At 35.2% G+C, this 25,961-nt stretch overlaps 1 protein-coding gene across 2 annotated transcripts in view; it reads left to right on the top strand.

Moving 5' to 3' along the window:
- The window catches only part of Agbl1 (AGBL carboxypeptidase 1), a 704,812-nt gene that overhangs the window by 347,010 nt on the left and 331,841 nt on the right, over nt 1–25,961 (top strand). For both annotated transcript variants that reach the window (XM_078051197.1, XM_013356285.4), the window contains exon 18: nt 12,024–12,155. In XM_078051197.1, the coding sequence (XP_077907323.1) occupies nt 12,024–12,155 (132 nt within the window). The remainder of the gene's footprint in view (nt 1–12,023; nt 12,156–25,961) is intronic.

The following is a 25,961-nucleotide window of genomic DNA, read 5'->3' as shown; positions in this document are numbered from 1 at the left end:
TAATGCAGTATTACAAACTTTTGTGATGTTTAAAGATTCTGTATTTAATTTATTTTCTGATAGCCAGTATATAGTTAATGCTATAGTATCCCTTGAAGATGCTGGTAGAATTTCCCCTTCTTCTACTGTTTTCTCTTTGTTTTCCACTATACAAAGTTTAATCTGGGACAGAAAAGATCCATTCTTTATAGGACATATCAGGGCACATACAGGATTGCCTGGAGCCCTTAGTTTAGGCAATGATTTAGCAGATAAAACTACACGTGACATACATATTTTCTCTGTACTAGAAGAAGCTATAAATTTTCATGAAAGATTCCATGTCAATGCTAATACTTTACAAAAGCGTTTTAAAATAACTAAGGAACAAGCTAGACAAATAATAAAACAATGTCAAAATTGTGTGACCTTTTTACCACAAGTTAATCTTGGAGTCAATCCTAGAGGATTGATGCCTAACCATATTTGGCAGATGGACGTCACACACTTGCCAGAATTTGGAAAATTAAAATATTTGCATGTTACAATTGATACTTCTTCTGGATTTTTGATGGGCTCCCTTCATGCCGGCGAAAAAACTAAAGATGTTATAGCTCATTGCTTACAATGCCGAAGTCTGGCTTGGCACAAATCAGGAGCCACTTGTCAAAAAGAAACTAACTTTATTTTTAGAACTACAAACGCCAAACAAAACAGCTCCAGGGAAAAACCCTCAGAGCCCAACTGCCACCACCGGCTTCCACAAGCCTCTCTCCCCCACACCAGCCTTTTCCTCCCACAATCCTCCTCCTCTTGAGGCCGATTGGCTGGGTTGCGTGGGCAGAGCCAAAGAAGTCACCCAATGAGCAGCTCCGTGGAGGAGCCAATCAGCTAGATGTTGCTGGGGCAGCTGTGAGCCAATCATCAGCTGGCAGTCTGAAGGGCAGGGAAACAGCCCAATGAACATCACCGCAGAGGAGCCAATCAGCTAGATGTTGCTGGGGCAGTCTGAAGCTTGCTGGCAGCTGGAAGTTTGCTGGGGCCCCTTTGGCTGTGGCTCTCAACATCTCCCCCTCTCTGTTTAAACAACAAGCATGTGGCTTATGGACCGTGCCTGCCTTAGGTTGTCCAATACATATGGTCCTTACCCGTCTTCGGATGAGCTGACCTCAGGGCGTCAGCCTCCTGTCTTAGGTTGGTACCATTGTAATTGGATCTTACCCGTCATTGACTACCGGTCCAGTACAGCCACACCTGTGGAGAGGTCTCAGCGGGGGGGGGGGGGGGGTGAGGTTCTTTGCCTCACCTCTGTTGACCCCCAAATTTTAGCTGAATGATCATGACAAGCAGAAGGGAGGAAGATATACCAAGTCAATTGACGGTTCTGTAAGCAGTTCAGTGTAAGTTCTGTAAGCAGTTCAGTGATGGCTATTGCAGAAACTGTAGATTAGTTTTATCTTTGTCTTCACCGGCACAGGGATGAAGATAGGAATTCTGGCAATAATGACTAAAGAAAAAATTAGGTAACATTCCAGAAGACACTAAAAGAAAACAATTTTCTTAACAATTTATATTATCTTCATCGGCACTGGGATGAAGATAGAAATTCTGGCAATAATGGCTAAAGAAAAAATTAGGTAACATTCCAGAAGGCACTAAAAGAAAACAATTTTCTTAAAAGAAAACAATTTTCTTAACAATTTATATTATCTTCATCGGCACTGGGATGAAGATAGAAATTCTGGCAATAATGGCTAAAGAAAAAATTAGGTAACATTCCAGAAGACACTAAAAGAAAACAATTTTCTTAAAAATTTACATTATAGTGAAGAGAATTATTAAATATAATGAAAACTAAAGGTGAGAGTAAACAAACAGATCTGTTAACCTCCTTTTTTGTTTACATATTAAAACAATTCTTAACAGTTATTTACCCAATTTAAATTAAACCATTTAAATCACGTGAATAAAAAAAAAAATATTTGGATCCATCTTTTCATGAGCGCTCATCATATATGATATATAGAAATATGTACATTGGACATACGTACATTCAAACATATAACACAAAACACAAGTGTGCACACATAATATAATACATACAACACATAACACAATAGTAAAGGCCTTATAACTTTTTACAGGTAAAATCTCTATTGCAATGTTTAAAAACTCTATAGTCAAAAAAAAAAAAAAAATAGAACTGATCAGCAAAACATTAACCTAGGTCTGTATGAGCTCAAAAAAATAAAATAGAACTTCATGATATGGGAAAGGGCAATAATAAAATAGATATTGAAAAAAGCATCCTGGTTCTGTCGCAGATGTAAGGATAGCCAAATTGGAGTTTTGGATATCAGCTATTATGGATTTGAGCTAAATCATCTTCTTTTTGGTCTGTAGAAATCGCTTTAGTTAGCAACTAGGAGACACAGAGACTGCCCAAAATAAGAGCGAACAAACTAAAGTGCTGCAAGTCAAGTGAAAGAATACATCTTTGCCAAAACTGGGTAGAAACACTGTAGAAGAAGATGTGTTTAGAAGTCAGCAAAACCAAGTCTAGAGATAAAGCCTGCCAACAGGGAATCCCAGAGGTACAGACAAGCTGAGCAGTCAGCTCATGGGAGGCATTGAACCCATTCTTCTTTGTGCAGTTCTCCATTGAGGGTCAGGAGGTCCTTGGCCAAGGAGGCAGTCAAGAAGAGCTTTGGTAGTGGAGGAAAGCTCTTAGGTTAGAGTGAGCTCCCAGGGAGCCAGGTGGACAGCCTCTTCTGAGCTGCCATGTTGCAGCTGGCCTGGCCCTTGGGCTGCTGTGAAGAATTGGCGCTTCAGAGTTAGGAAAGGTATCGATTCTCACCCTCTGGGCTCTGGCTATGTGAGTGTGTGTTGGTAAAAGGATTTCAGTGAGCTTTGAAGAGCTCATTGATTTCCGTTTACAATGCACAGGAACTGGGCTGCCTTCTGCCATGGGAAGGGGCTAGCATATTTTTTCTCTTCTTTTTTCTAGGGTCCGTTGAAATGGAATTTTTAGCTACTTAAATTATTTTCCTGGTCTTCTTTTATCCCTCTGGCATGTGTTTTTAGCTTAATCAGCTTCTTTTTAAAAGAGACACAGAAGAAGAAGGGGAAAGTGGATAGTGTTTCCCTTCATAAACCCTTGTCTCCAATAATTTCAGAATGCTCTGGCTCATAGTTTATTTTATCTGTGCCATATTCCTCAGAAGTGGTAGAAGAACAAGGGTTATTTTTGCTTATTTTCAATGCCTTGAGCTAAGGGACTAAATCTAGAATGGTTTTTTTTTTGTGTGTGTGTGTGTGTGTGTGTGTGTGTTTTGTTTTTTGGAGTGGAAATAAATAAATGAATAAAATTTGACTCTATATATTTATTTGCAATTGTTTGTATGCTATTAGAGGTAACAGTAAAACAATATATCAAAATCCACATTTGGGTCTATGTATTTTTACAGACACAGATAATCTACATTTAAGTCAATTGCTAAACATTTTTGAATAAAGATATGTTGAAAAACAAAGGGCACTCTTCATTTCCCCTCACTTAGTATCCTCAATGTACCTTCTCTCTATCACAGGGAAGTCTGGTGTCTTCCACATACCACAGGGAGGGCCATTTAGATTTTTCAAAGAGGTTTAAACAAATTTCGTATTTTTCATTTTTCATGGGATGGAATGAGGTGAGAAGATGATGTAAAGGGGAAAATGAGGGAAGTTGCCTGGATCAGTGTTTCCCTTCAGCTTTTAGTGAAAGTGCCTCTCGCCAGAGCTGGGAGAAAAGCAGGGTGTGAGGAGTGGAAAAAGGAGGAAAGAGGTGTTTGGAGATCAGGCCAAGGAAACTAGCTTTCCATGAGGCTGTTCTCCATTAGGGAGGGCCAGAAGTCTAAACAGGCTTCAGATGTAGACTTGGAGAGGACCAAGAGGTGCTCTGTCTGCCTAACATGTACATCCCAGAAGTGATTCATGAGTGGAGCAAGTAGCAATGATCCTGGCCAGTGGTGTTGTCCATAGGGCTCATAGTTCTGATACCATAAAGTGAGGGTTGTCCAGAGCAAAGCACGAAACATCAAGGCAACCAACAGTTCTCAAAGATAGGAATATAAATCAGGAAGCTGAGGTAAGTCTCCTTTCCTAGCAGGGTAGGTCTGGTGGTGAGTGAACACTCACACTCCCCTAGCCTGAGAATTCACTTTCACAACTTGGAGAACTATTATATTTTGAAAAGAATAGTCTACATTTTACCTTCTGGTAAAAACAGAGGTTCCCAGTAACTCATCTGTATGGATAGGACTTGGCATACAAAATGATAGTCTAATCCTTTTACTTGAGGGCTTCGGTACCTGCCACTGAGCAAGACAGATGCAAAGGCCTCACCCACACTGACAGGTTGCAGGATGATGTCTTCTGGTGGCATCCAGGCTGCTGCTTCTCAGCTTCAATGTCTGTAAATGGGAAAAGGAAACTCTTTTCACTCTTGTGGTACCTGCCAGTGGCTCAATGGACATTGCCCTCTAGAGTGTTGAGCTTACTTCTCATAGACGGCTGGCCAGGCAGAGATGGAAAGCAGAAAACAGCTACTCAGGCCAAGCCAGCAGTTCACTCTTAATTTTATTGATAACTTGAAATATAGCTCTTTATTGTGGAGCCAATGTTTTATTTTGGGACATTTTTGAACCCCAATTGATCAGAGTTTGAGATTTAACATGTCTCTTTTTAATGAGCAGTCAAGGGTAAGTTGTTTAACTTCCTTTAACCTTAGTAGAGGTTGAATGTCGGCTGTAAAACTTGCATAGTATTTTCCTTTCAAAACTTTTAATTAGCAAATTATAGATGTGTATAAAATCTTAGCATGGTGCTGGCACATCACGGACATCTAAATAAATAGCAAGTGTTAATATTATTATGACTTACCAGAAGAGTTTTAGATATAAAGCAAAGCCACCTGTTAGACTATGTTTTTGTATTAGTTTGCATGAGCTTTTTCAATGTAATTGAAATATTTTGGAAAGAAGGACATTAAAATATACAAACCTGGGATGGCAGAAAACCTCCTCTACCATTTTATAGTATATAATCAAGGTTTTTACTGTGAGCAGTCTCATAAACTAATTATTGACTCACTCTGCTGAGTTTAATATAAAAGTATAATATTTAATTTAAAAATATAATATTCTTTTCTAAGACTATGTTAGAACTTTGGTCCATATGACCCAATTTAAGTGAAAGACTCTTTTTTGGGGAAAGAGAATAGATCATTAAAACCCCCTTCAGATGCTTGTAAGCATAAACTCTACATGTGTCTCTTGTGGTTAACCTCACCTATGACTAGATGTTGCTAATAACTCTGATGAAACATTTACCAAGGTGAGAGTATACTTGGCTCTCTATATCCCTGTGTTTCACATCCACAGATTCAACCAACTGTGGGTTGAAAATATTCAGAAGAAAAATTACATCTGTACTGAACATGTATAGATTTTTTCTTGTCATCATTCCCTAAACAATTCAATATGTAATATAATGTGTATTTATGAAGTATTCACATTGTATTTAGATATTAAAAGTAATCTAGAAATGATTTAAAATATTCAAGCGAATATTTACAGGTTACATGCAAATACTGTGCTATTTTATATAAGGAACTTGGGTATTCATGGATTTTGGTATCTATTGAGAGTCCTGGAACCCATACCTTGCAGATACCTAGGGACAACTATGTGGCAGTTGACAAAATAACTGGGAAATAGAATCTTGTAAACTGGGCTCTTGAAGGTAATTGAACATGTCACCAACATCATTCCCCATAGAGATGTTTACCCCATTCAGGAACTTGGACCGAATGTTGTCTGCACAGTATTGTGCACAAGTGGAATCTTCAAGACTTTTTAATAAGCCTTGTTTGGTTTAATTTAAAGTGTTGCTTTTTGGGGTTGCCACCATATTCTCAGGAATTTGTCTCCTCTCAGCTCCAGCCTTTCCTTCATTTTCCCATGGCAATGGTATGAATAATGTAGTGGTCTTGCTGCTGGGCAAGAGGAATGAGACCCAGATGTCAGGAATGGAAAGCACAGCAGTGCAGAGCTGGCAAAGCAGAGCAGTAAACACAATCAGGGACAGGTGAGCCATGGGGAGCAGGAGACTAGTGAGGAAGTGGTTTGAAATAGGATGGAGTAACCTCTTGAACAAGGGGCTAAATTAAATTGCAGAAGATTCAGAATGAGATCAATGGAGGCAGAGGAAGAATGAAGGATGAAGGATGAAGACCATAGCGATGTGGTCCTGATCACATTCTTGGCTGAGTAAGAAATGACGGAACTCATGTTTGCATGAATTAAATTAACCTTGCAATTTAGCTCAGAGAGGAATTCCATAAAAAGGTCTTAGGAAGATGTATAAGAGCTTGGTTTCAAAACCATAATACAATCCAACCACATACTTGGCTGATAAATAAAGTGAGACACAGAAAGGGGAATCAGTTTAGCCATGGATCAGAAGTTTGAACCTAAGTACTCCTGCTCAAACAAAACCAAATTAAGCTACAAAACACCTTTAAATCTGCATCTATAACTATGTCTTTGTCTGGGGAAAAACATGATCTTTGCCTATTCATTTAATCCTGAAGACCAGGTATCATTCTTAACCTCTTCCTCCTTAGCCTCTAATCCAGCCCGTCTTCAAACCCTGTAGATTTTACTCTTCACTCTCATAACATGTCCTTTCTGTACATATTTTCTCTACTATCTTAAGCAAGGCTTTTGCCATCTCTTGTCTGGCCTCAGTCCCTCCAGTTTATTCCTAACACTCCTGATCTAATGATCTGAGTTTTTCTCCTCCATGCTCAGAGGCTTCTTCAGCACCTACAGAATGGCATACCAGTGTATTAATGATCTGCCTACTACTTATATACTTAAGAGCATATCTTCTTTTATTGTATGCTCTGTATCTTGAATTATTGCAGTTCCTCAAATGCATAGCTCATTTCCCCCATTTTCCATTTACTTGGTAGTTTTTATCTTTGGTATAACACCCTTATCAATCCCAGGACCAGGACAGTATATGCCTTTGGGATACCATTCATTTGATGTGCAGTGTGAACACTGTCCCTTAGATGTGTGCAACATGTCCTTAATTGGATTCCCAGAGATGCCCATGCTTATCTCTATGTTAGCTCTCCACTTGCTTTACAAACAACCATCTGTTGGCTTGCTGGATCATCCCAACACAGCTCCTGGATGAGGCAACACAGAAAAATATTTTAAAACATTGCCTCTGAATTAGGGCAAATTGAAGTTCAAAAATTTAATAGCACACTTGATAGCAGGGCAAGCTTGGGAAAGTTATTATTTTATCTAAAATTTGTTGTTCTTAACTACAAAATGGGGACATCTACTTCATCACAGCATAATCTATATTATTATATGTAAAACAATTTATATAACACCCATCATTTAAGTTTTTTACTATTGCATAATTACTAGGTTATATTTTTCTTCGGTTTTAAGCACAGTATCTGAAAGCTTATAAATCTTCAATAAATTAATTATCATTATTGTTGCTATGGAGGGCAGGATGGTGTTATATCAAAACTTTAATTTCTCCTGCCATATAGCAGCTCACAGGGAATATTAGTTGAATTAATTGACAAGTAAACAAGTTGGGACTATTGATTAACCTGTAGATATTAGAGAGCCCTTACCAGGCACATTTTCTATTAACCTGATGCAGAAATTTACTGGAAGAACAAAATCAGTATTTTATCTTCCAGTGCAAAAGAAATAGCTTCCTCAACTGGAATAACGTGATAATTTGTCTTGTAATTGCCCCCTGCAATTTGGAGGAACACATGTTTCTTATAATTAACAGGCATTTATTTTTAGGGATGTCATTGGAGCAACAAGCAGAACAATTCTCTTTCTCCTTCATTCTGCACCCTCAGAGGCCACTAGAACTCCTGGGGCTTAGCAGTGCTCATTCCCCAGGTGAATAGGTGTATAATTTGTCATTTACCTTAGCTTTTCAAGTCTGTAAGGATCTGAATAAATAAATAAACAAATAAATGAAAGCTCTTTTTTTCCAGTTGAATTCAGCATTTAAGGCATGCCTGTCACCAAGCCGGCAAAACTTCAGCTTTATTGAGAAATCTGTTGCTAAGACACAATCTGAATTTGTTTGCATACTTTTCTTAAGAATGTTGGGTATTTATTCACAGACAGGAACTGAGGTATAAGAAATAAAAGTTGGTAGAAATTTCAGGATGGGAGAATATTAAACCTCAAACTATTTTATTGGTTCCTGTAGACCAGGAGTTCTCAAAGGATGGTTCTGAGACCAGGGCTATCAGCATCACCTGGGAACCTGTTAGAAATGTGGATTCTTGGGCTTGCCTCAGACTTACTTGAATCACAGAATTGCTGGGGTAGTGCTCAGTTCAGTGATCTGCTTTAACAATGCTTCCAGGCTCTCAGATGCCTATTACTGTTTGTGACCCATTGCTCTAGAGTCCAGACTAGAATATTATGAAAGCCTCATTAATCAGTGGAAATGGCAAAAGGGGAGACTATTCCCTTTCCTGAAAAATCCTGAGATAACCTCACCTGAGGCAGATGCCTTGATAGAAAATATTTCTTTTAAGACCTATCACACCTACTCTACTCTACTGCTCTGAGTTAATTAACTAGGGCCCAATATCAGCATAAAACTAGAAATAAGTACTCACTATGACCTAGGAGGAAATAACTTGCATACCAAGAGAATTATAAGCTTTGGAAAACACATCATCAGAAACATGGTAACGTATGTACAAATGGATTCTAAGGGTACTTTACTAACAAGGGCAGAACAGACTGCTGGATATTGACTGCCTTCATCGGTATGAATACACAATTTAGAGTGAATCTGTGAACTTGAACAGCTAGTGGTGGATCTAACAGCTCAATTTGTTGCTTGACTGAATATTGTGCTTGACAGTAGCCTACATTCAGTCAGGTTGAGATGCTAGAGCTCCCTGGCATAATGGGAGCAGGAAACCAAAGTTTTAGGGAGCTGGCGATAGGTACTGAGTTTATATTGTAAGACCTGCCCACCCACCTTTCTTCTTTCAGAGGGCTTGAAAGATAACTCCATCTACCAAGATAGTGAAAATACTCAAGTGAGCAGAGCATCTCCATCCATGAAAAACTCTGTAGTTATCTTTGAAGGCCAGAGGGATGCTGCCTTTGAGATGAGGTCTTTTTGGGTACCAGGGATTGAGCTCAGGGGCCCTTGGCCACCGAGCCACATCCCCAGCCCTATTTTGTATTTTATTTAGAGACAGGCGTCTCACTGAGTTGCTTAGCACCTGGCTTTTGCTGAGGCTGGCTTTTAACTCGTGATCCTTGTGCTTCAGCCTCCTGAGCTGCTGGGATAACAGGTGTGTACCACTGTGCCTGGCTAAGAAAAGATCTTTGATTTTCATATACAGTATGGAATCTCTGAGTAAAAGAGGCCAAGTGGTAGCACTTAACCATCAAAGATAAGATTCATACATAAATTATTACAACCCTCTTTATCCCAGATAATACTTCTTGTTCAAGCATCTACTTTCACTGACAATTAATGTAGCTATTCCAACTTTCTTTTGTTCATTGTTTGCATAGTATATATTTTTACTTTTAACTCATTAATTCATTAATTCATTAATCTTGAATTTAAGATGGATTTCCCATAGATGGAATATGTTTGATATTGCTTCTGTATCCAATGGGACATTCTTGCCTTTTAATTAGTACATTTTGACCATTAACATTGAATGAAACATGTGATATGTTGAAACTGGGATTTATAATTTTGCTATCTATTTTTATAAGTTTAATTTATTTTTAGCATTGTCTATTACAATTTCTCTTGTATTACTTGAGAATTTTTATTAATCAAATTTATCTATGTGTGAACTAGTACTTACGTTCTTTAAAAACATTTTATTGTTTACTCTATTATTTATAATATCCATCTTTAATTAAACAGAGTCTACCTTCAGGTAATATACTGCTCCATGTATACTATAAAGACTTTGTAGCAGTATATATCCACTTTATATTTTCTGCTATTTATTTTAATACATTTATTTTTCATAGTCTATGACCATTCTCTGCATTGTTGCCACTCTGCTTTAGACCATCCATTATGTTTTAAAGAAATTAAAACCAATAATGAAGGGAAACTATTTTGCCTTCATGTGTTTTATTTCTTAGTGCTTTCCAAGTGCATTGATTCAAAGAGACTGTGGCTTTTTGAAACCAAAATGATCTTTGGACCCTCAAACTTTTCCACATCAGGAATCAGAAAAGCTCAGTGCTTGAACTCAAAAGGGGCTGTATTCTTCAGTAACTTTTTCATGTGTGGCCAAGAAGGAAAAAGGAAAACTAAGCAGATCTCAAGGGTAGAGTACAGATCTATAGAGAAAAAAATACTGGTGAGCTGCTGATAGGAGCAGAATCAGTTCTTAACTAGCCAGCCCTGCCTGCAGATCTAGGCACGTCCCAAGTCTGCTGGAAGCACTGCAAAATTGTTTTGGACAATAAACTGCCCTGTCTGTCCAATTTAGTCCCTCCAAACATGAGTGTTTATTGGGGATATTGTTTCATTATTCAACCACGTGTGTAGGTGTTTGGAAAGCACAAGATTTGCCTTTATTATTTAGGGATCAGAAGTTATGTTTGGAATATAAAGACTGAAATGAGATCTTGTACTGAAAGTCAGTTACTGTGATATGGTGGAACATTCAGTGTATCTTCCATGGGGAGGAAATGAGAGCATTTGTCTGTAAGATGGAGGGGAGCATATATCGTTAGACTAAAACAAACAAACAAAAATGATCATAGCACTTAGTTTTTGTTGCTTAATAAACCACCCCAGAATTTAGTGGCTGAAACAAAATCTATGCATTATTTTTAATGGTTCTAAGTGAGAGCCATCCAGGTAAACTTGATAATTTCCCTGAAAGCTGGATACTCTGAGGTGGATTCATTTCCTTGTCTGCTGTTGGCTTGATATCAGGTAGGAAAATGTGGATGTTGACAACAGCATGCCTCTCATCCTCCAGCAGGCTAGCCAGGGCTTGTTCACATGGCATTGTTGCAGGGTTCCCAGCAACATCAGGACAATTAACCCAAGTGCAAGTGCTATATAATCATCTGCTTGCATCATTATTATTGGCCAAAATATGCCATATAGCTCTTAGTGGTAATGGAGCACAGTTTATTGTCAAGGGACACACGTATGCAGACCTGGAAATAATTTATGGTCATCTTTCTAAATTTTATTATTTTTCTTACAGTATAGGAGAAATTATTTCTCCTATAAGATGATAAGATTGGCTTTGATGACAAGAGTGACTTTGATTGATGGAATGTGAACAGAGATGATGTTCAGTAAAAGCTTTAACAACCATTGCATGATTCTAACTTTGACATTTTTGTTCACTCTACCACAAAAATAGCATGTCCCAAATTAGGGCTTCTCCTTTAGCTTATATCCTAGAATGAAGTCATGCAGAGCAGTGTCACAACTGATCTGTAACATGAATAAAAAATAAACCTTTGTTTGGAAAGCCATTGAGTCTTAGTGGTCATTCTGCACTACACCAGAACCTAGAGAAAAAGAGTGATTTATTAACTTCTCTTTGGGTATATTTGATCCTTGATTTAAAAATGGATCTCTCCTATTGACTTTTTAAATTATTTAAAACTCTCATATATATTTTAAGATGCCCTTGTTCCTATTTTCTCTTCGAGCTCTGACCCTGTCTCCTCCCAGTCACAGGGAAATTTCTCAAAAGCAAAATTCATGACTTCCATTTCCTCACATTCCTAAAATCCCTGCAATCTACATTCTTCCCTGATAACCCCATCAGTGTAACTCTTGCCAAAGTCACCAGGGATCCCCACATGGCTCTTCTGCTGAGTAAACAGTAACTACCTGAGCAAGGTGACATTTGAACATTTAAGAAACCAGAGAACCTGACCTGGATTTATTTTCTCCTATGGCTGCTGCAGGTCTTTTGTGATTTCCATGGCCATTCCCAAAAGAAGAACGTGTTCCTCTATGGTTGCAGTGTCAAGGAGACCCTGTGGCAAGCAGGCTGCACCGTGAGTGCATCTACTCTCTTGGAGGATGTCAGCTACAGGGTGAGTCACTGGGGGAAAATGACAAAACATACTTTATGACCAGTCTTACCTTTGTGACCTGTGTACCACCCATTTTTTTTTTTGTTTCTAAACAATCATTTTGGTTTCTTTAATGATGGGGTAGTAATACAAGAAGGTGGGAATCTTGTGTTGAATAACGGCTTACTATTTGGTTGCTTTGCCTCTGTGTTCTATGACATGATGTGCAATAAAGGTCATGATAATTAGAGACAGGAAGCTTAATTTTAATACCTGACTTTACAATTATTAACTGTGTGACTATGAGTCATTAACATTACCTCTCTGAACTACCATTCTGTCATCTGTAAAATGAAGATAATAAAAATACTACCTCTATTACATATATTATGGAAGGAACACAATGATATTGCATACAAAGGACCTTAAATAAGTATGAAGGGCTAAATAAATTAAAGGACTTAAACTATCAACATCTCTCTATATGAGCATTCTATAACAAGCAGAGCAGTAATCCATTGAAACTAATTCTATTTTATCAGGTTCCAGTGTTTAGAGCTTCACTGTTAACCCTGAACCAACTAGGAAATAAAGGAGGAGTAAATAAGTGAGGGCTTTTTATTATCAGGATAAAGAAAACAAGCCATTGTTAAGTGAGCAAAATAAAACTGGCCTTTGTTTCAAATTCATGTTGAAAAGGAAGAAAATTAGGGTGGTGCTTACTGCTTCTAAATCTGTTCTGAATATTGCAATTTACTGTGTATGAAACAGCTTCATACTCAAAATTATTAGCTGTCTTAAAAATGGCAAAAGCCCACCAAACTATTTTTCATCTGGAAATACTTTCCATGTTCCTTGGATTTCTTTTGCCCTTCTTTACCTATGCCCATCAGAAATTGGCTGCTGATGATCAGCACAGTTATCCCAGGGCTATTATTGCAGGATCAACAGTTTATCTGTAATGGCCTCTTTGGTCTAAGACTCAACCAGAGTGACAAGAAGCTTAACTACTTAATCTTACCTAGGAAACTGGTTTAGAAAATCAAAATATTTATTTGAGCAGCTCATGACAACCTGTACAAAATTTCTCTTAGGCATAATTTGCTTTGAACAACAACAATAACAAAACCCCCTAACAGTATAATCTGAAATATAGTCAGTATGTCCCTTACCACTCCTTTTCCAAGAGAAAGTAACGGCGTTCATGGATGATTCCCCATACCCAGTCAGTGATTTGAAGAAATAGAAACTTAAGAAATCTCCTGTAAAAAGCTGACATGGAATGGGGCAGAGGCTAGGTATCATTGTCAATTACAGTATGGATTATTAGCCGATGTACTTCAATTTCAGTAAATGGATCATGCTACTTAATTAACAAACTTGATGAATACTCTGAGGCCTAGTATGGTGTCAGGTAATATGTGAGGCATAACATGACAGGTGGATATGCCAAAACCTCTGCCCTTGAGGATAAGTACAGTAGAGTTTAATAGCAATACTATTTGAAAGACTTATCCATCTGAGCATGGTGGCACATGTCTGTTATCCCAGCAACTGTGAAGGCTGAGTCAGGAGGGCTGAAAATTGGAGGCCAACCAGAGCAACTTGGACCTCATCTCAAAACAAAATGTAAAAAGGGCTGGGAGTATAGCTCAGTTTTAAACCATCACTAGGTTCAATTTCCAGTATGAAAGAAAGGAAGTAAGAAAGGGAAGAAGGAAAGAAGGAAAGAAGGAAGACTAGACCATCTGAACACTAATATGATCTATTAAGTGGAGTGCGACAGCTGCCTGAGTCTCAGTTTTCTCCCTTGTCAAATGAGAGGGTAAAAGTTTAAAAGTAATTTATTAAATTAATTCCATTGATGCTCTAGAATTCTTTGAAGTTGATTCATGAGATACTATTAGATATGTGGAAGAAGTCAAGTGAGTAAGGTTTTGGCCCCCACCCTTACTTTCAACCTAAACTATCTTGTTGTTTGGGTTCCGAATATGTAGCTCCTTCCATCACTGACAATCTGACATCAGTGATCTATAAATAATAACCTGGATTATGGTGATTTGTGTAACATGATTTTTGTATGTGTGTCTGTTTGCAAATGGATCTTTTCAGAATCACAAGGACTCATTTTATTGATGAGGAAACTTAGATCCAGGGAAGAATGTTTGTGTAAAATGTTAATGTAATGTTACAGTAATGACACTTGCCAGGAGTCAATAGCCCTAGAGGCTTTCTACATTGACATCTAAAATGCAACAATTCTAAACATGTTTCTTGTCTTTAAGCATAAGTATTGGAGAGACAATTATATACTATATATATATATATATATATATATATATATATATATATATATTCCATTATATTTTACATTTACTCTGCAACATTTATTCAATTTTATTAATTATCTTATTGGAACCACTTCTAGTTGTGTTGGGATAAGTAGGTCAGCAAATTCTCTCTATAAAACACACATATAGAACAAATGACAAATTTGACAAAATCAACCATTTTAAGATTCTAGAAATTAACCAGGAGCTGAGAAAAAAATGAGAAACATTTGTTCTTGAAATTTGCTGGAGTTTCATGTAAGAGCAGCAGAAGTCTATGACTTTCTGGATTGGGGCTGCTCTTGACCCTCTTTGTTTAATCATAAAAAAATGTAGTTTTAGCAATGCAAGGATGGATACACACACACACACACACACACACACGTACACACGTACAGAGAGAGAGAGAGAGAGAGAGAGAGAGAGAGAGAGAGAGAGAGAGAGTGTGTTCCAGAAATTCATAGGTAAGATTTTTTGAAGTGAGAGAGCCATAGAAAGCTAATGCAAGATCTCTGTATGTCCATATAAGAAAATGTGTGTCTGTGCAGGGGAGACCCAAGAAAGCACAGGAAATAGAAAATCCAAAGTAACTTGAGAACTGACCACAAACTTTGAAAGTTCTCCCAATCTAAATACAAATCAAACAACAAAGAAGAAAATTTTATGGGCTGAAGATGTTTGAGTATAACTTCTGTCCAAATCATTGGCTAATCATTAGGCTTAGCAGACATATATAACAAGATAAAAAAATTAAATATTTTTTAAAAAGCATGAGGAGACATCAGTGATGTTCATTTCAGAAGAGGAAAAGGACAAAGCTTCTGTAGATTAATTCAGAAAAGTGAAAAAAATTCTAAAATAACGTTTAGAAAAGTAAAATAGAGTCCAGAGGTGCTATTAAATATAATATATAATGTCCTATTTTTCAATAAAAAATTACAAGGCTGATAAATAATAAAGAGTGTGTGATCTATACTCAGGAAAGAGTGCTGTTGGTAGAAATTGACTTGTATGGGCCATGATGTTGAATTTCTCAGAAATAATTTCAATATAACTATTAAAGTATATAAAAATATTAAAGAAAACTATTCCAAGGTTAATATAAAATATGATGACAATGGTTCAACATAGAAGGAATAGATAATTAGAAACAAAAAGGGAAGGAAAGTCCTATAACAAACATGAAAAATTTGCTGGATAGAATCATTAGCAGATACCAGGATAATGAATCAGTAAATGTGATGGTCTATCTAAACTTATTCAACTCAAAGAACAGAGGGGAAAAAAAGGATTAAATTAAAGGAAAGAGTCTTATAAACCTATAAGAAAACATCAAACATAGCAATCAACACACAACAGGAGACAGTAAAAGAGTGAAAGATATACCTAGAAAAATATTTGAGGAAATAATGGCTAAAGAAGAAGGCCATATTGGAAAAGCAAAAAAATATTAATAATAATAAATAGATATGTACATAAAATAAGTAGCAAAATTGCAGATATAAGTTCAGAAATATATAAACAATTACATTAAATATAAATGCTAAAACATTTTTTTCAAAAGGCAGAGGCTTTAAGATTTATTAAAAATAAAATTTAGTTTTCTATGCTATCTGTGAGAGAAATGCTTTTTCATTTTTAATGTTTTTTTAGTTGTCAATGGATCTTTATTTATTTATTTATTTATTTTTTTGTGGTGCTGAGAATTGAACCCAGTACAACCACAGCCAGAGAGACATGCTTTTGTTTCATAACACAAAAAAGTAAAAAAATAAAGGATGGGAAAAAGATACATAAAGTATAACCATAACAAAAATGAAGTAGTTATATTGATGTAATACAAAATAGGCTTAAAAAAAGAAATATTCCTAGGGACAAGAGTAGCAATTGATAATACTGAAAGGAGTAGTTCATCAGAATAACATGATAATTATCAATCTCTGTGTACATATTACTCCCAAATACACAAAACAAAAATAGAATTAAAAAATATATGTTAAAAATTCAGTAAAAATGGCTGTATATATTAGTATTAGTCTCTCAATAAGTGATAGACTTACTAAACAGAAAATTAGTAATTCTAGAGAATACTTGACCTAACTCATTACATGCATAATACTTTTCCTCAAAACAAAAGAAGACATGTTTTTTTTGAATCCACATCAAGAACTCTCCAGGATATACCCTATTATAGGCTACAAGACAAATGTTGATAGGTCTTTAAAAAATGAAAATATAAAATATTTTCACCAGCCACAACATAATTAAATTTAAAATCAATTTTAGTAAGAAATATGGGATATCATTGGATATATGGAAATTGAACAGCTTGCTTTAAATTAAATCATTGGACAAATAGGAAATATGAAGGAAAATTAGAAAATATCTTGAACTAAATAAAAGTAAAAACAATATATCAATTTTGTGGCATGCATCTAAAATTTATAGCTTTGAATGCTTATGTTAGAAACATAGAAGATCTAAAATCTGTAATCTTGGTTTTCACATTTATAATCAAGAAAAAGAAGAGCAATTAAAATCCTAGGTAAGCATAAGAAAGAAAGAAAGTAAAGACCAAAATTAAAATTGATGAAACAAAAATAATTCAAACAATAGAAAAACCATAGTCATAGTTTTGCTTTTTTAAGTGATTAACAAGATGATAACACTTTAGCAAAAACAACTAAGGAAAGAAAGACAACACAAACTACAAAAATTAAGAATGAGAGAAGGGTATCATACAGAACATCAATATAAAAAAGGATTTTATTAACAACTATATGCCAACAGGTGAGTAAATTCTTTACATGACATAAACTACCAAAATTGACTCAAGAAGTCAGAGAATTGGAGAAGCTATTTTAAGGGAATAAAATAAATTAGTAATTAAAGATCTGTCCTCAAATGAAATCCTAGGCCTAAATGGCTTTGTTGGCAAACTTTATGAAACACTTAAGAAATAATTTTTAATTGTAAAAAGTTATTCTTTCAGAAAATAGAGAATAAACACTTGCCAACTCATTTTATGAGGCCTCTGTTACCCTGATACTAAAACCAGAAAAAGACATCATAAGACAAGAAGGCTACACCATAACATCTCTTACAAACACCTATGCAAAAGTTCTCTACAAAATATTAACAAATCAAACCCAGCAGCATGTAAAATTTATCCTTCACTGTGATGAAGTGAGTTATATCTCATGAATAAAAGATTAATATAAAATTAAAAGTCAAATACTCTTGTATTCCTGGTACTTGAACAAGTGGCAAAAACCCACATCATTATCTCAATATATGCAGAAAAAGCATCTGATATAACTGAACATTCATTTAAAATAAAATCCCATAACAAACTAGGAATAGAAAGGGAATTTTTTCAATTTGAAACTGAGCATCTGAAAAATAATGTGATAGCTATCATCGAATTTAATGGTAAAAGCCTGAATGTTTTCTCCATAAGTTCTGGACTAAGGCAAGACCATTTCTCCTACTACTTCTCTTCAGCATTGGACTAGAAATCCTAGATGGCACAATAAGGCAAGCAAAATATTAAGAATCATATTAGAAAAAGAAAAACCATCTTTACTTACCGGAAATATAGTATTTTTATGTAGAAAAGTTTCAGGAGTTTACAAAATAAACTACTGAAACTAGGGAGCAAATTTAGCAAAAAAGCAAGATACATGATTGATGTAAAAATGGTATTACTTAATATAAAAGCAACGAATAATCTAAAAGAAGATTAAGAAAAAGTCCCATATTATTAGTTATCATATCAAAACTATTAAGACAGTTAGGAATAGATTTAACAAAGAAAAGTGCATTATATCTGAGAACTGTAAAACTCTGTTGAGAAAAATTAGAGACCTAAATAAATAGAAAGCAATACCAAATTAATAGATTAGGAATGTCAATATTCTTAAGATGGTTGTTTTTCCAAAAATCCTCTATACATTCAGTACATTTCTTATCAATCAAAATTCTGGCAGGACTTTTAAAAAAAATTTAATTAAATTATTTATTTTTCTAATTTGTTATATATGACAGCAAAATGAAATTCATTTCATATTACATATACAGAGCACAATTTTTCAAGTCACTGAATACAAAGTATTTTCACACCATTCGTTTCTTCATATATGTACTTAGGGAATTGATGTCTAAATCATTCCACTGACTTTTGTACTCCTAATACCCTCTCCCTTTCTCTCCTTCCCCTTTGTCCTATCTAAGTTCCTCTATTCCTCCCATGCTCCACCCCTCCATCCCCATTATGAGTCAGCATCCTCATATCAAAGAAAACATTAGGCCTTTGGTTTTTTAGGGATTGGCTTACTTCACTAAGTATTATATCCTATAACTCCATGTATTTACCTGCAAATGCCATGGTTTAATTCTCTTTCAATGCTGAGTAGTATTCCATTGTGTATATACAAAAGGTTCCCTATCCATTCATCTACTGAAGGGCATCTGCAGTGGCTCCACAGTTTAGCTATTGTGAATTGTACTGTTATAAACATTGATGTGGCTGTGTCCCTGTAGTATGATGTTTTTAAGTCCTTTGGGTATAAACCAAGTTTTCTGGTGGAATATTTTGGGTCTTCTAAGTAAAGAATCATATTGTCAGCAAATAGTGATAATTTGAATTCTTTTCCTATCCATATCCCTTGAATTTTTTTCATCTGTCTAATTGCTCTGTCTAGAGTTTCAAGAACTATGTTAAACAGAAGTGGTGAAAGAGGGCATCCCTGTCTTGTTCCAGTTTTTAGATGAAATGCCTTCAATTTTTCTCCATTTAGAATGATGTTGGCCTGGGGCTTAACATATATAGCTTTTACAATGTTGAGGTATGTTCCTGATAGCTCTAGTTTTTCTAGTGTTTTGAACATGAAGGGGTGCTATATTTTTTTTGAATGCTTTTTCTGCATTTATTAAAATGATCATATGATTCTTTAAGTCTATTGGGTATGATGAATTACATTTCTTGATTTCCTTATGTTAAACCAAACTTGCATCCCTGGGATGAATCCCACTTGATCGTGGGGCATGATCTTTTTGATATGTTTTTGTATTTGATTTGCTAGATTTTATTGAGAATTTCTGCATCTATGTTCATTAGAGATATTGTTCTGAAGTCTTCTTTCTTTGATATGTCTTTGGTTTTGCAATCAGGGTGATATTGGCATGATAGAATGTGTTTGGAAGTGTTCCCTCTTTTTCTATTTCATGAAATAGTTTGAGGAGTATTGCTGTTAGTTCTTCTTTAAAGATCTTGTAGAACTCAGCTGTGAATTCATCTTATCCTGGACTTTTCTTGGTTGCTAGGATTCTGATGGTGTATTCTATTTTCCTGCTTGAAACTGATCTGTTTAAATTGTGTATATCATCTTGATTTAGTTTGGACATATCATATGCCTCTAGAGATTTGTTGATACCTTCAATATTTTCTATTTTATTTGAGTACAAATTTTCAAAATAATTTCTAATTATCTTCTGTATTTCTGTAGTGTCTGTTGTGATATTTCCTTTTTCATCATGTATGTTAGTAATTTGAGCTTTCTCTCTCCTTTTATTCATTAGCATGGATAAGGGCCTGTCAATTTTATTTATTTTTTCAAAGCACTAACTTTTTGTTTTGTCAATATTTTCAATTGTTTCTTTTGTTTCAATTTCATTGATTTCAGCTCTGGTTTTAATTATTTCCTGTCTTCTCTTCTTTGGGGGTTGATTTGTTCTTTTTCTAGGGCTTTGAGATATAATGTTAGGTCACTTATGTTAATTTTTTCTTGTTTGAAGGAATGAACTCCATGCAATGTACTTTCCTCTTAGAGTGGCTTTCATAGTGTCCCAGAGATTTCGATGTGTTGTATCAGTTTTCTCATTTACCTCTAAGAATTTTTTAATCTCCTCCTTGATATCTTTTGCAACCCATTGTTCACTCAATAGCATATTTTTTAGTTTCTAGGTATTGGAGTAGCTTTTATTTTTAATTTTATCATTGCTTTCTAATTGTATTCCTTTGTGGTCTGATAGAATTCAGGGCAGTATCTCAACTTTTTTGTATTTACTAAGCATTGCTCTGTGGCGTAATATACGGTCTATTTTAGAGAAGGATCCATGTGCTGCTGAGAAGAAAGTGTATTCACTCATTGATAGATAATATATTCTATATATGTCAGTTATGTCTATGTTATTGATTATATTATTGAGTTCTGTAGTTTCTTTGTTAAACTTTTGTTTGGAAGATCTATCTAGTGGTGAAAAAGGTGTGTTAAAATGACCCAGAATTATTATATTGTGATCTATTTGACTCTTGAACTTGAGAAGAGTTTGATTGATGAACGTAGATGCTCCATTGTTTGGGGCATATCTATTTATAACTGTTATGTCTTGTTGATGTGTGGTTCCCTTAAGCAGTATGAAATGTCCCTCTTTAGTCTTTTGTTGATATTGACAGGTTAATCGTAAAATTTATATGGAAATGCAAAGGAACTGGAATTGCTAAAGCAATTTTGAAAGAGAAGAATGATATTTGAGGATTTAGTTTATATTTCATAACTTACTGAAAAGTTACAGTAATCATGAAACTGTAATATTGGCATAAAGACAGACATCTAGATCAATGGAACAGAACAGATAGAGCTACAGCACACTCACACATTATAGTCAACTGGTTTTTGACAAACATGCCAAGGCAATTCAATGGGAGAAATATAGTTTACCCAGTAAATAGTGGTGCAACAACTGGTTAGCCACATGGAAAAATACAAATTTAGATACTGGCCTCACATCATATACAAAATATAAGTTAAAATAGATTATAGACCTAAATGTAAGAACCAAGCTATAAAACTTAAAGAATACTAACTACTAGAAAATTTTTGTATTTTTGTGTTCTCTAATCAAAGCTACCTTAGACGAAACACTCAAAGTGTAATATACAGAAGAAAAAGTAGATAAGTTGGGCTTTATTCTATTTAAAGTATTTTGCTCTCAAAAAACAATGTTAAGAAATTGGAAAGACAAACTTTAGTCTGGGAAAGTATTTGTAAATTATTCATTTGATAAAGGACTTGTATCTAGAATATATAAAGAATTTTTTGGGTAATTCAATAGTTAAAATACAATAACCCATTTATAAAAATGAGCCAAAGGAGTGATTGTACAATTAAACTAAGTTAATGTATAATTGGCTAATATGAATGATATTTATTATTGTTTCATTAGTAATTCCAAATTAAAATCACAACAGGATAGCACCATCACTAGAATGATCAGAGTAAAAAAGACAGGAACCACCAAGTTTTAGAGACAGAGGAAGTGTAAAATGGCCACTTTGGAAACCATTTTTTAAAAATTTCTTAGTATTTAAACATATTTTTAAACTACCACCCAACAGCTTCTTGCCTATGTATATGTACAAAAGAAATGAACACATATAAGTAAAGTCTTGTATACGAATGCTCTAGCAACTGAACAGATAAAGAACAATATATTCATGCAACTGAAATAGAATTTAAGTTTCAAACAACTGACACATGGAACATGAGTGAACTTCAAAAATACTTAAAAAGTGAAAGTAGTCAGAAAAAAAAAATAGTAGCTAGGTGTGGTGGCGCACGCCTGTAATCCCAGTGGCTTGGGAGGCTGAGGCAGGAGGATTGAGAGTTCAAAGCCAGCCTCAGCAAAAGTGAGGGGCTAAACAATGCAGTGAGACCCTGTCTCTAAATAAAGTACAAAATAGGGCTGGGGATGTGGCTGAGTGGTCAAGTGCCCCTGAGTTCAATCCCTAGTACCAAATAAATAAATAAAAGGAAACAATAGTGTGATTCAATTTATATAAAATTTTTGAAAGAAGTAAAACTATGGTCTGAAAGAAACTCAGAAATCAAGGAGGGCAGGGATTGAATGCAAAGGAGCGTGAAAAACACCAACAACCTTTGATACAGAAAAATGTGCTAAAGCTGAAATGTAGGGATAGTTGCAAAATATCTAAAAGTCATTGAACTGTATACTTACTATAATAAAAGGCTGATATATACTTCCGAACATTTATTGATCATATGCCAGTTTCCAGGTACTGTGGTAGAAAAATATTAGTTGTAGGGCTAGGGATATAGCTCAGTCGGTAGAGTGCTTGCCTCACATGCACAAGACCCTAGGTTCAATATCAGCAACACACACACACACACACACACATACACACACACACACACACACACACATTAGGTGTGTAGAGGGGAGATAATCAGGAATGTAAAACATAGAATAAGTGTAGGAGCAGAAATATGATGAGATAACACAGAAAGGACTCATTAACTCTTAGTTGGTGCTTACCTGGCTTCAACAGACATATTTTTGAGGGGTAAATATGATGAATATGTGAAGAAAAACAACATGAGAAAAATTTTAATTCAAGTTTGATTTCAAGAAAAATCTGAAGAAGTAGAAGGACATGAATTCTGTAATAATTAAGACTTGAGCCTTGAAACAATTGGATTGCCAGTTGTAGATAATAGTGAATTAAGACGAAATGAATTGAACTTGGGTCTTGTGCACCACTGCTTGGAAATATCCTATTTCGGTGACATTTCCTGATATTTATCCTCTATGTAAAATTCCAATTTTGGGACATTGCAGAGATAATAATCATCAATGATACATTATGCCTACTGTGTGCAAAGTGCTATGCTAAGCACTCTATGTGCACTAATTTAATATTTACTATGTTTACTCTTTATAGCTACCTCATATTCTAGAATACTGTGTTGTATAGAAGATGTTTAACAAACATTTTTTGAGTTAATAAATACTTTTACTAACATCCCACTTCATACATCAAGGAACAGCATCACAGAGATTAAGTAAGGTGTCCACCTCCTCCAGCAACACCTTATTCACCTTCAAGTACCACTCAGTTAATCTCCCCAGGGTATTAGTTCACTGATTGGGTTCAGGGTTTAATAACCCAATCATTTCTCATCTAAATCTTATTACATTGTATCACATATGAGCTTATGGGGAACAACTCACGTCCAAACTATAATAGAATCTGACCTCGGAGACTTTGTATTTGTGTGTCATCTTGGAGAGAAGCAGAGCAATGAGTCAAATGACTGTCATTTAGAATTAAAAAGATGTTAAAAGAAAGAATATATTCTTGTTTGGAGCTTGGAAAACAATGAGATGTCTAAGTCAAAGAAGAGATCTATGCAATGCAAAGAGAGGCTTTAAACGTTTCCTAATTTGGGAAGGGTGAATATTTATATCTGGGCAGCATTACTTTTCTTTTTCAATCTCCACTCATCGGCAAACTGCACTTTAAACAGTACAAGAATAATAATTACACAGTGCTCTAAGTGCTGTACCATCTCCTCTTTTTCACATGCTTAATCCAGAAAAGAGAAGACCTTTGAGTTCTATAGGATGATCATAGGGAGCTTGCATCTTCCTGGTAGAGAAGAAGAGGGCTTCTACTTGGATGTGAGCTCTGAGCTAAGTGCTAGCTTCTGAGTTCTCTTTGAGAGAATTCCATAGTCTTTGAATTTTGGAAACCAGGGAATGTCTGGAAAGAGTTGGCAGAAGTCAAATGAATTAAAATATAGCTTGGAAAAATAAAATATAGTTTGTGCTTCTAAAATATGCCTTAAAATAAAAATTACTGAAGGCACCCTCATTGGTTAAGGTAGCCCCTGACTCTAATGCTTATAGAGAAATGGGATTCGATATCTACAAAGAAATGGAAGACCCATCCTGGAGGCAAATTCCGTACTAGTCCTAAATCCCTGCCAAGTCTGCGTTTAGACTGTGCCAAATATCAGCTCCTATGCCATGCCTTTTATTTATATTATCTCATTTATTCCTTGTAACAACTCTAACAAGGAGATGTTCATTTTCCCGTTTTACAGATGAAGGGCCTAAGACTCAGAGAGGCTGAGTAGCTTATCTGAAGTTGCACAGCAAGTACCTGGGGGAACTGGAATGTTCTTAGTCCAGATCTATGTGGCTCTTCCCTGTGTTCCTTTAATGGCTGTGCTACAATGCCTGATATTTAGTGTCTAGCCAGTGTTCTGGATTGCAGTAGAATCTTTCTGCTCTTGAATAAAGTCTTCAATGTATATTCCCAGCTCTACCTTGAGAAAAAGCCAGAAGAGAAGGAGGCTTTTCTTGGGACATATTTATAGTAGCTATAAATAATATTATAATATTTGGATGTCTATTACACATTGGACATATTGCATCTTATGTAAACTTCTTTACATCCCTGTGGGATGTTACACTGCTTAAGAGTTCATCTGTTTCCTATTCATTAACAAAACAAAACAACTTTCTATATGGAATAGCTATCTCTGCTTTCTTTTCTCTGTCATAGATTTACATATGTGAAACCAAAAGAATAATGAGATGATAGAATTAAAATTTAATATAAATGCCAAGTTGGGAGTCTATTCTTTAATGAATGTATAAACTATAGTTGTGGAAATGTAAGAGAAATACTCAAAATTTTCCTGCTAAGTCACCTGTCTAATGAAAGGTTCATAACTAGTTAAACTCCTCAAAATACATGTAATTAATTTAAAAATGTGGTTTTTTTGAACAGAGTGTATATTAGCTAACAAAAATAGGTTTATGTCAGATACCAAACTGCAGATCCAGGAAGCTCAGTGAACACCAGAAGGACAAATGCAGAAAGTCCTACACTTAGGCATATCGTTTTCAAATTACAGAAAATCGAAAGTATAGAAAAAATACTGAAGGGGGAAAATGCCTTATTCTAGAGAGAACAAAAGAATTAGATTTGACCTCCTCAAAAACTTTGCAAACAGGAAGAGAGTATAGCAAAACATTTAAAGTGTTGAGAAAGAAAATACCACCAACCTAGGTCTCTGGACCCTGTGAAATTATACTTCAAAAGTGAAAAGAAATAAGAACTTTCTCAATAAACACTGAATGAATTTGTTGCCTGTCGACCTGTCTCGCAAGAAGTGTTAAGAACAGACCTTTGGAGAGAAGGAAAATAATATAGGTCAGAACCTTGATTCTACAATGAAAGAGAAGAGTATTGAAGAAAGAATAAGAGACAGTAAAATGAAAACTTGATTTTTTCTTATTCTTGATCTAACATATAGCATTTTGTTCAAAATAATAATAGAAACAATATATTTGATTATCCATGCATACACACATATTCTTGTATGTATATATGAGAAATGAATGAAAGCAAGAAAACAAGAAGGAGAATTAAGATCACATAATGATTAACAGGTACTCATACTGTCTATGAAGTGGGACTCTTTTATTTGAAATTCCAAACTTTAGGTCAACCAAAAGAAAGTGAAAGAGCTAATATGTGAATAAGGGAGAGAAAATTGAATGATATCAATGTTCAATTTAAACCATAAAGAGTAGAAAAGAGTGGAAAACTAAAATCAGAACAAACAACAAAAAAACAGGTAGAAAATTGTAACAAATATGGTAGACATTAACCCAACTATAG

Source organism: Ictidomys tridecemlineatus, chromosome 5 (genome assembly GCF_052094955.1).
Source record: "Ictidomys tridecemlineatus isolate mIctTri1 chromosome 5, mIctTri1.hap1, whole genome shotgun sequence".
NCBI lineage: Eukaryota > Metazoa > Chordata > Mammalia > Rodentia > Sciuridae > Ictidomys > Ictidomys tridecemlineatus.
This window is presented reverse-complemented; position numbering and strand designations above follow the sequence as displayed.